The sequence below is a fragment of the Gymnogyps californianus genome, chromosome 19 (genome assembly GCF_018139145.2).
Source record: "Gymnogyps californianus isolate 813 chromosome 19, ASM1813914v2, whole genome shotgun sequence".
Lineage (NCBI taxonomy): Eukaryota > Metazoa > Chordata > Aves > Accipitriformes > Cathartidae > Gymnogyps > Gymnogyps californianus.
The window spans coordinates 7,973,248-7,987,237 of NC_059489.1; the positions used below are offsets into that span (position 1 = coordinate 7,973,248).

At 46.0% G+C, this 13,990-nt stretch overlaps 1 protein-coding gene across 1 annotated transcript in view; it reads right to left on the reverse strand.

Annotated features, from left to right (window-relative positions):
* Nucleotides 1-906: 906 nt before the first annotated feature.
* The window catches only part of RECQL5 (RecQ like helicase 5), a 40,064-nt gene continuing 26,980 nt past the window's right edge, over nt 907-13,990 (reverse strand). The window contains exons 9-20 of the mRNA XM_050908661.1: nt 9,825-10,052; nt 8,236-8,335; nt 7,694-7,730; nt 6,838-6,896; nt 6,593-6,690; nt 6,057-6,150; nt 5,452-5,592; nt 4,307-4,980; nt 4,009-4,087; nt 2,876-3,127; nt 2,275-2,347; nt 907-2,151 (exon numbers count right to left, since the gene is read on the reverse strand). Coding sequence (XP_050764618.1) covers nt 2,051-2,151; nt 2,275-2,347; nt 2,876-3,127; nt 4,009-4,087; nt 4,307-4,980; nt 5,452-5,592; nt 6,057-6,150; nt 6,593-6,690; nt 6,838-6,896; nt 7,694-7,730; nt 8,236-8,335; nt 9,825-10,052 — 1,936 coding nt within the window. The 3' untranslated portion in view covers nt 907-2,050. The remainder of the gene's footprint in view (nt 2,152-2,274; nt 2,348-2,875; nt 3,128-4,008; nt 4,088-4,306; nt 4,981-5,451; nt 5,593-6,056; nt 6,151-6,592; nt 6,691-6,837; nt 6,897-7,693; nt 7,731-8,235; nt 8,336-9,824; nt 10,053-13,990) is intronic.

The following is a 13,990-nucleotide window of genomic DNA, read 5'->3' on the forward strand; positions in this document are numbered from 1 at the left end:
AAGCTTGAGGAAAAGGTTGTCACTGTTGGCTGGGAAGGGGATAGATCTGAGGGTGCTCAATGCAAGCCATGATGCAGAGCTAGCTGCTTGCTGGTGAGCTCATGCCAGCAGTAACTACAGCATCTTCTGTGTCAGGAACTTCCCTTCAAGTGCTGCTCACTGTGGCCTGTGAGGTCTTAGCTGAAGCACGTTTCACCCTCCCCCCTCAGCAGTGCTACTGCAAGGCTAGGTAAAGCACCACAGCAACACAAAAGAAAGGAATAGAGAAGATATCTGAAGATTAACTTATCGTTATTCCTCTTCTCTTTCTCTGAGCTTTTGCTGCCTTACATAGAAGCACAACTCATCTGGTTAGAAATGCCCCACATCATTGTGATAACGCACTTTTTGTCACACAACCCCATGCCTTAACCAGCCCTTTCGGGAGCCCCCTGATTTACAAGATAAAGCATTTCTGAGAAGTTCACCCAGGCAGCAGCTGAACTCTATAAGCACTGAATTCTGGAGAGATAGTAACCTCACTTAAGTGGCTGATGAAACAGGATTTTTAATGGGAAGGTAAAATAGAAGCCAGCAGGCAACAGCCAAAAAATAATTCTATTGTGTAAAAGGCTTCTTGTAAAGCCCTTTGTCCTCCAGTGAGCAGAGCAAGCTGAAGATGAAAGTGACTTTTGAGTTAAACACTTCCAGGTTCTCCTTCTGGAGAAGTCCTGCAGCTATAACGGGTTGGAGGTGTCTGCCGGCACATGCTTCCCACCCATCCCATCCCAGGCTTGCATTTATTAGTTGTCTGTTCAGACAAGAAGTGAGCTTTCATGTCTATGTTCACAGTGATGGAGTCTTAATATATCTTAGGCCAGTCTGTATGATTGAGTGGTAAGAAAAAGCTTCCAGGAAGAGTCCACAGCAGCTGTAACATTATTTTATTGTCAGTTCCACACATACCCTTCAGTAGATTTAAAAAAAAATACATCTGTTGAGTACAGCGATCCAAAAGCCTGTTTGATGGCCTCTCATCAGGCTGCAGATTCCTCTAGCAGCGCTAGTGCCTGAGGCCACCAGCCTCTATAGGCATGGAACAAAGGCAGAACCCAACAAAAACCCAACAGAAAGGACTTGGGCCAGGGAATCAGGTTATTTCAAGCCCACTGATACCCTAAGGTTCAGGTCCTTACATAAATATAGCAGCAGAGGCACCACAGTGTCAGTTTGAGGGCCACAGCAGTACCTTAACCAGTTGTAACAAACAGCAGCATTGCCCTCTGTATTGCAGACTGTGGGGAGGCACAGGGAGCAAATATGGCTTTAGGGGTTAGAAGCAAATGCTGGAAAGTGTTGGCAACCTTGGTGCCACTATTGGAGAGGTTAATACTGAAAGAGCATCGCTGCTTAAGTTAAAGGGCAGGCAGAACTAGACAAAGTTAAAAAAAAGTTCAGATTAAAAGAAAAAGAATCTGAGTTTCTCCACCTTCCGAAAGCAGGCATTGCCTACATGGTAAAAACAAAACGCTCCCCTCCTGCCCTTCAAGGGAAAACATACCATCCAGGAACTCAACCATCAAGTTTGTCACTGGCAGCCCTGAGCAAAGCATGTGAATTTGTAGCGTAAGGCTTCTATTGGTAACACTGAAATAAGAGCTAAGAGATGGGGCAGCGAGGGGAGGAGCCATCTAGGAAGCAAGATGCCATCCCAAAGCGGAGTCCCAGCTGGAAAGTCTGAGCCCTTCCCGGACTGCTGCAGGGAGTAGAGATTGGAGACTGCGGAACATCTGAGGCAGCAGCCCCTAACCTACACAGCAGATGCAGACTTCACACCTTTTGGCAAGAGGTACTAGAGGGCTTCAGCACCCTAGTCATCGGAGAAACTCTCCCCAAGTTCACAGAAACTGGTTTCCTGGAAGTGCGTGTCACTAAGGACAGAAGTGAGCAAAAATGCAGTGGGAAAAGAAAGCTCACTTCTGCAGTTTCATGAAACCCTCCATGGCTGAGTTCTTCAAGATCCCCTGGTCGCACTGCTGGAGGAAGGAAGACAGCCAACATGATGCAAGGATCAGCTCTCTGAGCTCTGCAGCTCCTGCCAGTCTGTCTCACTCTCACACCTGACCCGTGTTTTGAAAAACTCCTTGATGAGTCTCTGTGCTTCCTCCTTCACTGCAAGAGAGGAAGCACCACCTTTGAGATGATACTTACGACATCTGCCCCCTCTAAAGACATCAATCCATTTAGCATCAAAAGAACCCAAGAGCTTCGTGCTCTCCCCAGCTGCCAACTCACCGCTCTTGCGGGCAGGGTTCTGCTCTTCAGTCAGTAAGTGAGACAGGTGCCGAGCAAAGCCCTTAAACAGATCCTGCAGAATTGGGGAAGATAAAGAGCAGAAAGCAGACATCAGTCACCTCACCGGACTGTTTCCACGTTTGTCTTGCCCTTAGCACAGGCTGGCTGTAGCACAAATCATTCATGGATTTCGACTACAGGAGTGTTGCAAACCTGCAAATACACCTGGCCCTGCAGTGCTGGAGGAGCACATGCACACACATGCTGCCTTGCAGAACACATGGAGTAAACTACACCAGAACTGAACCTGATCTGTTGCCACTCCACGGGTGGGAGTTCTTAAAAACATGCCAGAGTTTAGTGTGAAAACATGAACAATCACACACAAGTGTGGAACCAACACGATACCACTCTAAATCACACACAAACCCTTTCTTGGGAGAGGTGAGTTGCTGCACCTAGAGTCACTAAACCAGCACATACCAAGACGTGACTTGGAAATGAAATGTGGTATCCAGATCATCTTCCCCTTCTTAGAGCCCCAGATCACTAGGGAGATGCAGTCTCCTTCTGCTAAAGAGGGTCTTGAGCTGTGCCCTACCTTGGAAGCAAATTTGCCACCCTTGTAGAATGGAGTCAAATATTTGACAACGATGTCTGCTGTCTCTTTGAGGGACATGCCTTTGGTCACTGGCTGTACGGTCTTGTTGGTTCCTTCTTTATCACACTGTGATAAGTTTGGATCAAAAGTCACCTTCTTCTTTGTTGGACCAACACTTTTGCTTTCTGGCTGGGACAGAATAGAAGACTTTGCCACTGTCCGTAGCCGCTTTGTAGCGGGACTTTCCATATCCTGAAGATGGGACAGAAGAAAACCAAAACCACCAGTTCCTGTGGCAGCATTACACTTCCAAGCAGCCACTACCTTCTGAGAACATGAATCTTTGCAACATCTTGCAGGCCCTCCCTATAGTGAATACCGTGCAGGAATCTATGTAACCCATTTTGCTGTGCAGACATAATACACTATTTCCCACACAAAGGGGCTTGGAGAAAAACCCTTTAAGACTACCACATTTAGAATTATCCTGTGCTCTTATTAGGGAGCATACAGGAAAAACTGACAGGAAAAGATTTCCCAGGACGTCTGCTGAGAATACACCCCTCAGGAAGAACCAGCCACTTCAGGAGTGCCACACTCCTGTTCAATTTAAAAGAGCAAGGAGAAGACTGCACTGTTCAGTAGCGACAGCTACCAGGCAGTCTCAGATGCCAAATGCAGAACCAGAGACTGAATGGCAAGGAAGGCTGTGAGCATAGTTCGATTCTGAGCAGTCCTGTGGGTCATTGGCCTGCGGTTGTTCCCTTGACTTGAGAAAGCAGCTTGCTAATTATAGTTAGTTACAGGTCTAGAGGGGGTGGAGAGACTCATTCCAGGCAAGTCATCAGCAAGGGTACAGCCACACGTGTTGCAGAGAAGAGGAAACAAAGCAGAGTGGAGGGGAAGCTTTCCACTGCAGTCTGAGTTGCTGGCACTGGCCCAGTGGGCGGCAGGGGGACACCAGGAGTGCAAGGCAACTATGGTTCTCCTCTCTGCTGCAATTGCAGCTGGGCCCTCCCCAGATAAATAACACTAGCAGGTAAAGTTCAGACCAGGAGCATCACTCCCAGAGAGAAACTTGGCACAAGATGAGCAAAAGAAATAGAGGAAATCAGCATCCATTAAAGTCTTACCTCATCTGATCCTGGTCGCTTCCCACTCTCACCTTCCCCAACAACAGTTAGCTCAGTTTCTACGACATTTTCAGCAACACTAGTGGGAAGAGTGGAGAGAAGGCCAATTTTAATCATTCCACAGTGAAGATATTACTGCATTCGCTGTCAGTGGTCATGAGACTCTCCATAGTAAAGCAAGAGTCCCCCTCACCAGCCCAGAGATCTAATACAGATTCCCAGTTTCCAGGACAAGGCTGGTGGGGCTCTGCAGCTCATTAACAGGGCAACACAGTGAGCAGAGAGGTAGAGATTTTACCTGGATTTTACATCAATTTCTTCCTGAAGGAGTTCAGATTCAGCAGCCTGCTGCGTCTTAAAATCCTCCTCTCTCTCTGTCAGTGTTATGTCTGTCTCTCTCAGTTCTTTATTCTCTGCCTGGGACTGTCCAGTCACATTTTCTCCAGACACATCTTTGTTTTCCTCAGGTATTGGTTTCTCTTGACACATGCTTTGAGAAGAAATCTGAGGTAGTGTGCTTGCAGAACAGCCATCTTCCTTTGCTGAGCTGCAACTTTTGGCTTTAGACCCACCTTTGGGGAGGGAGAAGAATTTGGAAATATCCTGTGATTCTTTTTTAGCCGCTTCTGCGAGCATCTGCTGCTTCTTGCTAGGTTTGGACTTCTTAGTAGGGCTCTCCCAAAGGGCAGCTTTTGTGTCTGGACTGGGTTGCTGTCCCTTCTTTTCAGGAAGGAGTACTTCTACCCCAGCACTCTCACACATTGCTTTGGTTCCTATTTCTTTTTTCTGGAGAACAGGGTTTCTGGTGTCCAGTTCCAGACTGCAGTTGCTGTTGTCTTGCCCATTTGGACAATCTACTTCTTTTTTGACAGGCTTTACATTGCTCCCCTCCTGGATCTTCAGCAGCTCGGAAGCTGTCTGAAACAAGCTGGATTTCTTTGGAAATCCTGCTCCCACACGCTTGGGTTTGAACTAGGGAGAAAGGGAGAAGAAGAAATTTTGGATATGAGAGCGTTAAGGAAGCCCTGCGAGCGTGCGCAGAACCCTGAAAGGAGCTAAGTTTCTGTATACAATACACCAGTGTGTACAGCCATAAGCTGAGGAAGGCTCTAAAACTGACTTATCATCATAACCATCAACTGAGACATCAGGGAAATGGATTAGGTTAAAGTCATAGGCCCGCAGTAAGGAAACAGACAGCATCCTTGGTTAGAGCAAGATGAGAAACTTATTTAACGTATGGCCTGCACATAGATTGTATTCACTAATAGGAACCAGCATGACTAGTTGATCTCACTCCAAAAACAAATGACAGACAAGGAAAGCAATTACAATAGAAATATACAGCTATGGCCACAGAGAGGCCTTAAAACAAAATTACAAAAAAGCAGATAGACAAAGCACACCATTCCCTCCCTGTCTATCCCATCTGTACTCACTCACCGAGTAAACCTGGGATGCAGGGAGGAAGTCCTCTTCTGCTGGAGACCCAGATTTTGTTTCCAAGCTGCTGTTGCCACCAGTTCCAGACCCAAAGACTGAGAACAACTCTCCTTGTTTTGAGGCTTTGTTGATTTCTGCTACCTGAAAAGAGAACAGAAATATTCTCTAGTGGCCACAAAACCTTATGCATTCCTGCCTTTGTACATACTAAAAGCCATAGTGGCAAAACAAATGTCTCCCCTGGCGAGACACCTATCTCAAGAACAGAAACATCTTCAGAGAGACTTATGGCAACCAGCTAAACCAAGGCTTCTCTATTGTCAGCGACAGTCTGAGGAACTCCCCATTCCCTTTATTGCTAGACCTAGAAGATATCTGGATAAGCTTGCACTGGTACGTAGGTTTCCATTGCCTGTAAAGCCAAAGATGTGAAACCGATGTGATTCTGGGCCCTCCTTGTAACAAAATCAAGAAGAAAGATTTGGAAGACATCCAAGGCAAAGCAGAGCTTCTCCTTCATCTTTCCCACACAAACGCTACCCTATTTCCCCTCAAGCTGAGGCCACACCACATTCAAGGGAACAGCAGCAGATGTACGGCCCTACCTTCTTTAGCACAGTTGCCTTGTATGAGTTAGCCATTTTACTGGTTCGGAAAGCTTCATACTCCAGCTCCACAGCACAGGCATGAGGGTCTGACCTGTAACACAGGCTGGGGTGATTTCTGGCAAGACAGACTTCTACATCTGCAAAGGGAACACTAATGCTTAAGCATCTCACAGAAAGTACAAAATTCACTCCCTTCGGTGCAATTAAGTCCTAAGGGATGCAGCAGTGAATTGCTGGAGAACGGAAAGGGTGGTGAAAACAGTTTTCTAAGTCCCCTCTCGTTGCTCAGTTTGAGAAGTACACTATCCCCATCTTGTGGGACAGGGAAGAATTGCAACTCCTAAGATCAAGCTGATTTAGCAGAATCAGACACAGGAATCCTCATATCTTATCCTGAACATCACTACAAGAAGGATGCTGTTAAGTGAAACTACATCCTTGCACCAAATAACTTAAAAAGGCATTCCCTGAGCGTGGTAATGCTGCTCAGGGAACAGCAGGCCCTGTGTTAAGGGACTCAATATGCTACCTACCCCTTCTCTCTCATCTCATACCCTTTTCCTCCTGCTGCTGGAACCTTTTGATTGGTGCTCAAAGCTTCTTCCAGCATCTTCAAGCAGTGTTCCCGTCCCTAGGAAACATGAAATACTCAGACATGCTCTACAGAAGTCATAGTGCCCCTTAGACTTCCATCCCTGAAGGAGTAAGAACAGGGCAGGCAGAATCTTTGTTGTTCTTTGCAAGTCAACAAGACTGAATGTTAACCAGCCTTTCTTACCTTCACTGTGAGCTTAGAGATTCTCCTGCTGAAGGCATCCTTCAAGGGACAGTCTGCACCTACCACAGAAGAGGCATTTGGAAAAGGCGTCATAGCAGGGCTGGGGCTGATGGAGAACATCTCAACCGCCACTGGGAGGGTGCCAGTCCAGTACTGCTTGGCATGCTCCTCCCTGCACAGTCACCCTAAGGACCACTACAGTCACCCTTTTTACCTGGAGAAGCTACAAGCTCCAAAAGAGTAGGCAGAAGCCAAAGTGAGATTTTTCTCTCTGGATGAGAACATCTACTTCGCTAGTGTATGACTAACAGCTTTCCAAAACCTCCCCATCTCAGGAAACCCTTTTTCAAGGAATCCCAGCTCTTAGGAAACTCAACTCTTTTCTGCTCCCCACAATACCAACCGGAAAAAAAAAAAAAAAAAAAAAAAAAGAGGGTGAATAGAGCAACATGAACTACCAGGTATTCTTTTATAATAGTGTAAGAACTGTGTTGCTAGACAGCGCCCCAAGTAGCACAGTTACAAACGGCAAAGTGTTTTAGCAGTTTCCTTATAGCCCAATTGAATACTGCTGCATAACCACTGCAGAAATAGCCTACAAAGTCAGGTTAGACAGAGTTTTCCTTCTCTCTTATTTGGAAAAGTTGTTCAGAAAGATGCATTCCATATCTTCACCCCAACAAAAGCTAAGCTCTGACCGATCTCCTCCAGCCAAGCCTTCACGGCCAAAAGCCTAACCTCTGTGCCTAGGGATTGACACCTCCAGTGTCGATGCGATATAAATTACACGCAGCTGCAAAATACAAGACTTTCTTCTCCCAAAGAAAACCCACTATAAACCAAAGAAGATATTTACTTGGAGGAACAAAATCTTCCTTTTCTGGTTCTTTGCCCTGGAAGAAAACAAAGATCAGTCAAACATTTCCATTCCTGCAACACACATGCAGGTCTAGAAGCACAAAAGACACATTTTATACCCCTGATCCAGGGAAAATTAACGCTGAAGTTACAAAGGTACTGAAAAGGCACCAAAATGGGGGAAAGATGACGAAGAATGAGAATCAAAGCCAAAAGTTCACCTTTGCTATAGGAATACACAAGAGAAGCTGAATGGGGAAATCTGTTTTTACTAATACCAGAGGTATTAAAGACAACAGGATCCTCTTGATTAGCACTGCAGAGAAATCAGTACATGAATAAGCTGCGTTTCTTCATATTATAGGACTGACGCAGAATATGGCGAACACAGCAAAAGCAGAGGTACAAAAAGTGAAAAACAGAACAAGCAACAGCAAGATGCAATAACTTACTTTCATTAGCGCCAGGAAGCCTTTATGTCTGTAAGACAAGCTCACAGCAAACAATCTATGAATCTCTTACAAAGGGATACCAACTCACTTTGCGCAGACTCATCTGCTTTTTGTAGAAGTTGTTCCACTCCCGTTTCCGACTCTCTTCATTGGCTTCATCCCCATTCCCACTGCTTTCTTCATCATACCTGGATAAGGCAGGAAAACAAGAGGAACAAACATTTCTGTAGCTGCAGCATTAACTGGGGGACAGGCTTTGGAAAGCCTAGGTCATCCCAGTATTTACAAAAGATGATGTATTTCACATCCTTTCTGAACAAGTCTTAGCTTTTAGTTTCACTACCATCCCTCAACTTGGACAGTAGTTAACGGATTTGTTAATCCCACGAACTAGTAAGGAGTAGCATGAACTAGGAGCACATAACTAGTGCTCTGAGAATGGAGGGCTCCATTTCAGAAGCTCTGCCAGATTCTCCCACGGGGTTGAGGACTCACTGCCTTGTGTCATGTACCCCATCTGTCAGTCACTACTGCCCTTGGAGCAGAGATGGCAGAAAGGGCAAAGCATCCATTCCTCAGCCTCAGTTGCTCACAGACTGTTGTAGTAAATGAAATCCCCATCACTAATACACTGAAATGCAGCAGCTGATTCTCGCCAGATGTCGCCCAAGAGTTTACTGCCTTCCACAGCTGTCACAGCCAAAACTTACAGGTATCACACATCAGAGCTTTAAGGCTGTTGACCATTACAACTTCCAAGGCCAAGCTACAATCAAGTCATGCAGAGGTTCAATAAATCAAGTGGCAAACAGCGTGCTGTACAACAGCATTGGCCATGTCTTCTCAGGTCCTGAGTTCAAACATGGACTTAGGTTACAAGTACACACAGTCTCCTCTGACTCAGCTGGACTTGCCTGAAGAACAAAGCTACCAGTCTCAAACTGTTTAAGGTAAAGCAGAGGGCTAGGCCAGCCAACAGTGCTGCGCATCCTGGCAGAGCTTCACGGGCAGCGCAGGCAGCAAAACTGGCACCCTGACAGAGCTGCACAATCACTGCAACTCAGCCAGAGAACAAGGAGGAAGAGAAGTTGTCACCTCCACACTGCCAAGCATTTTACAGAATTAATCATGTTTCCCACTGCACATCTTCCTTTTGCTGTCAGCCTCATAGGGAAACACTAAAATTTAGCAATCTGCAGAAGAAGCTGACACTGGCATTCCATTACATCCTCTCTGATGACTAAGTCCTGTCAGTGGTCCCCCAGCCTGCTGGCCCACAGCCAGCCATACTAAGTCAGGAATGAACTCTGGATCATGTCATACTTTGCTGTCACATTGGTCTCGATTTAAACACTTTTGATCCTTGTGACTGTGAATGGGCTGAGCCCACTTACTGCTTTCAAAAAATTTCAGGCTAGTTTCTTGAACCAATTACATTCTGCAGGGCAATTCTTAGGTCAGTCAAAACAGCTTTTGGCTCTCTGGGACATGAATGTGATCAAGGCTGCCAAAGTGTGTGGAAAATGAAATTCCAGCTCCTGTTGCCAAGAAGTTACAGGAAAATACCACCACACAGAAACATGTGCTGTAAATAGGAGTGGCTGGGCCCGCAGCTGGGAGATGCTCTCTTCTCTGCGATAGCTCCTAGGAGCTGAGTTTGAGCTACCAAGTACAGACCTGCTAAAACCTCTGCAACCTCTCCTCCCGCCTTCATACAGCTCTGGGTCATAGCTATCCCAGGCGGAACCTGTGGGCCCAATGCAGGTTTTGCTCCAGCTGTTGCTGCAGCGCTCCAGTGACTCCAGTTGTCTTTTCACTGCCCCTGGGTTCTTGCAGTAATCGCAGCACTTGTTACAAGGTGGGGTGACATCGCCAAAGTACTTCGCTATGGCAGCATGGCGACATCTAGGAAACAAAAGGGAAAATGATCTGGTAATTATTTTTATTGACAAGAACTCCACCCTCCAAATGCAAGGTGTCTTATGATAAAGACTTGAGGCTTTTTTTGCAGAGAATGCCTATTCCAGCAGGAATCACAGGGATTAAGCCCTGGAGCAGAACTGGGGTTCTGTTCCTGGCACCTTGCTTAAGGTCTCTCTGCCTCCACTTCCCCACATGTAAAACAAACAGTGGTGTCAATCTCTTCTGCTAAATGCTTTCAGATCTTCGAGATCTGCAAAAGGCACCGTCTATGAAATATGCAGTTATTAATTCTGCATCGTTGGCCAAATATATTCCATGTCCAATCAGAATGGCTGTAGGATAAACATGTAAAGAGGTCCTGTTGATCCCTACACCTCAGAGTTCAGAGTATATCTGTATATTTCACATGGGAGAGCTTCTAATTTTATTGTTTGTGGTTTGAAGGTGAAGAAATCTACATCTGAAGAATCAGGAATGTAAATTAAGTCACAGAAACAGAGTCCAGACTGAGGTCAGAAGGGAGCACTATTCAGATAATAGAGCCTGCGTCTCCATCTGCTAACACATGCTTCATATCAGCAGCCAAAGTTCGGGTAGGGTCCTACATCCATGAAAACCAGCCCATTTGCTCATACAGTATTGCACAACCAGTTCTACCAGCCTTAGCAAACTAGCCATGTGAAGATGATTAGATTCTTCCAGGAATCTTCAAAAGATTTCTGGCAGACATCAGTGCTTTTGGATATGTAAAAAAGAGTTTGGTGACAGAGATATGCTCATTAGCAATACAGGCAGGAAGTAATTTCTCTTGTAGAACACTCTCTAACTTAAACCAGTGATTTCACTAGAGAAAGAAGAACCAGGCGGTTACTTTTTTCTTCTTTTTTCTTTTTTTTTAAGAAAGCGGGCAGAATTCAGAGGAGCTTTTTAAAACTTGGGTTTCACAGCAGAGGTGGCCAGTTGTCTCTTAAACAAAAATGCTCGTACCAGATACACAGAAACACTTAATCAGGCATTTAGAGATCAAATCCTGCAGCCAAGCAGCAACAAGAGTTATTTTAGAAGAAAATTATTTTACTGCAAGGAAGAACAAAGTGGAGATTTTTCTTCTCTACCAAGAAGTGCCCTAGTTGGCTTACCAACTTTATCTGCAAAAAGTGGGTCACAGAGGGAAAAAGTAAGAGAGTGAGCACTTCATTTATTCTTATTATAAACCCTTTAAGGCATGTCCAAACTTGCCAGAGATATAACAACTGCAGTTGGCTTCTTAACTTGTGTGCATGCGTGTGTGCGTCTGGGGGGAACACGACAGTCTACTAAAGCATCACAAACAAACCCTGCAAGGGTCTACAGCGGCAGCTGGCTCGCTCATTCCCACGGCCTGGGAGGTTAATTTACCAAGCAGAAGAGCAAGTGAAGCAGCAAAGCAGCAGGTTACAGACTACTGTCGCCATAGCAAAGAAATGAGTGTGCTGAAGCGCGAAGGACCTGGCGCTGCTCAGGTAAGGAGGGCTGCAACAGCGTGACGTTGCACTGCACGGTCTAGGGCACTGAAAGCCTAGAGAGGGCTACTACAAAGCTGGCTTTATATCCCCCTGCAGAGCCGCACTGACTCACTCTCATCTTGCACTCAAAGAGCTCCTTTCACATGGTGGGGAAGGGTGGGGGGACCGGGATGGGGACAACACATTCGATCCCCTTGTCCTGCCTTTCCAAAAGAACTACTCGTGCTGCCTGTCCTGCCAATGCAACGTGACTATAGAAATGTCAGCGAGCTGCAAGTCAGCTTTTTGTTTCCCCAAAAGAAAACAGGCAGGCATTCTCATTAGTCCGTGTCTCTTTCTCTCACACGCACTGATCTGTATTAGGGTTAACTGAGGCATACAGTAATGGTCAAGCCCTCTCCTCACTCCTACAGCCTACTCACCAGGCTTATGCTGGGGAGGGACATCCACACACACCTCTGTCGCTTAATGCAAACAAGAGAGACGCCCCAAGGGAGGGCTTTGGTGGAAGCAGAGATCAGCTCTGAAGTCACTGGAATTTAGAGTTCTGGTTTCTAACCCATCAGGCTTGTAAAGCCAAGCCCTTTCCGTCCAGCCTCCTGTCACTGCCTGTATCTTCTTGCAGAATTACCCAAATCGGGGCCACAGCCCCACTTTAGCCAATGGTGCTCATGAGTTGGGTCATAACGGAAATTCAGTTGCAGAACTATGATTGCAGTCCTAGAAGTCAAAAGGCCAAAACCAGAGTTACCAATAGGGATGCTGGGGTAACCACAGGATTAATGCTTAACTGAACGCAAGAGGTCCTATAACATAGTTAGTTATGCATTAACATGTGGTGGGAAAACTTCCTGAGTCACACGAGCGCCTGACTAATGCCCGTAAGATGGAGAGCCGATTTACATAAATTAATGGTAGTTTGTATTATTATACGTGTCCTAAAATTATTTCATCTTTTAAATATGCAACTGTATTATTTGCCTCCCCCACCCCTCAACAGGAGTATGTATGAGCTGACCATTGCTCTTTAAAATGTCTAAACAAAATCATTATTTCATTTGAGACATCCTACCCTGATTTGACATCACAGGATAGGATGAAGAGCAAATAACAATCAAGTTTATTAACATGTTTTTGTCTGTGGCAATGCATTTCAGGAAAGTGCTAAACTGACCACGTGGCTGCCTGCACCATGCCTCCTTTTGGTGGTCCTTGCTTTTGTACACCAGGTAAAACAGGAGCCCTATCCCTGCAATTAGTAGAAGCAGATGGGACAGTCAGAGAAGCAGCAAAGTCACATATCCCAAAAGAAGCTTTGCCTCTCCCAAAACATACTAGGAAAAGCATTCCCTCATATGAGCCAAAGAAGGGTACGCAGCTTCATCAGAAGAGCTCCCTGAAAAAGAACCCCAGCAAGTCTTGGAATAAAGCCAAGAAATGAAAGCATTAAAAAAAGACAAAAATCATATGAGGACAAATTAGTTATGTAGATGCCAGTTGCTGAACAAAACCCATTTAATGAGCTTTATCAAGTAGAAGAGCAAATTATGAAGTTGATGAGAAATTATCATTTTGCACCTGTCTGAAGGACTGTATCCTTTGTAATATCATCTGAGCTTCAACAGCCTTCTGAGACAAGACAGTGGGTGTCAGCTGTCCCCAGAATACAAGAAGCAAAAACCACGGCATCAAGAGAGTAAATGACTTGGCCAAGGGCACGGAGCAAATTCGCCACCCCAGCACCATCCCTGCTCCCCCGTCAGTGGCAGACCGTGCTGCACTGTCCTTGCGATTTCTTGCTGTGCCCCTTCAAAGAACACAAGAGAAAAGCTCCTTCCCCCGGGAGTCGGAAGGAAACTGGGCAGCATAAAGAAAAGTTAATTGCTTTAACACACTCCCAAACTATCGCAAGGAGAGAATCAATTCAAGTCTCACTCCAGAAGAAGCTGGAATTAAAAGGAAAAAAAGAAAAGACCTTGCTAGGAGGAGATGCACGGAGGAAGCGAGCAACAAGTGCCGGCACTTGGGCGCTCCGGAGAGTTCGCACCCGCGGCTGGCTCAGCTTGCGGTGGCTCCTCGCCGCCCGCCCTCCCTCCCTGGCACACATGTAACACGAAACTTCGTATCTCCAGGACAACCAATAACAAAAAAAAGGCAGAGACAACAGCTGGCTGTCAGCAACAGAGCAGAGAGGAGCCGAGCGAGGAGCGAGACACAAGCCAGGATGAGGGGAGAGATGACGTGAAAGTTTAAGAAGACAGAAAGAAAAACAAGAGGAGAAGAAGAGTTCGTGGCGCGGCTGGGGTAAGGCTGAGCTATTGCTGGTGTTCGGTCAACCGTAGCACCTTAACATTCAGCTAGTTAGCAAGTAGCTGGAGCTTTTGTAGCTCTCTCTATGGTGACCTGCAGAATCAG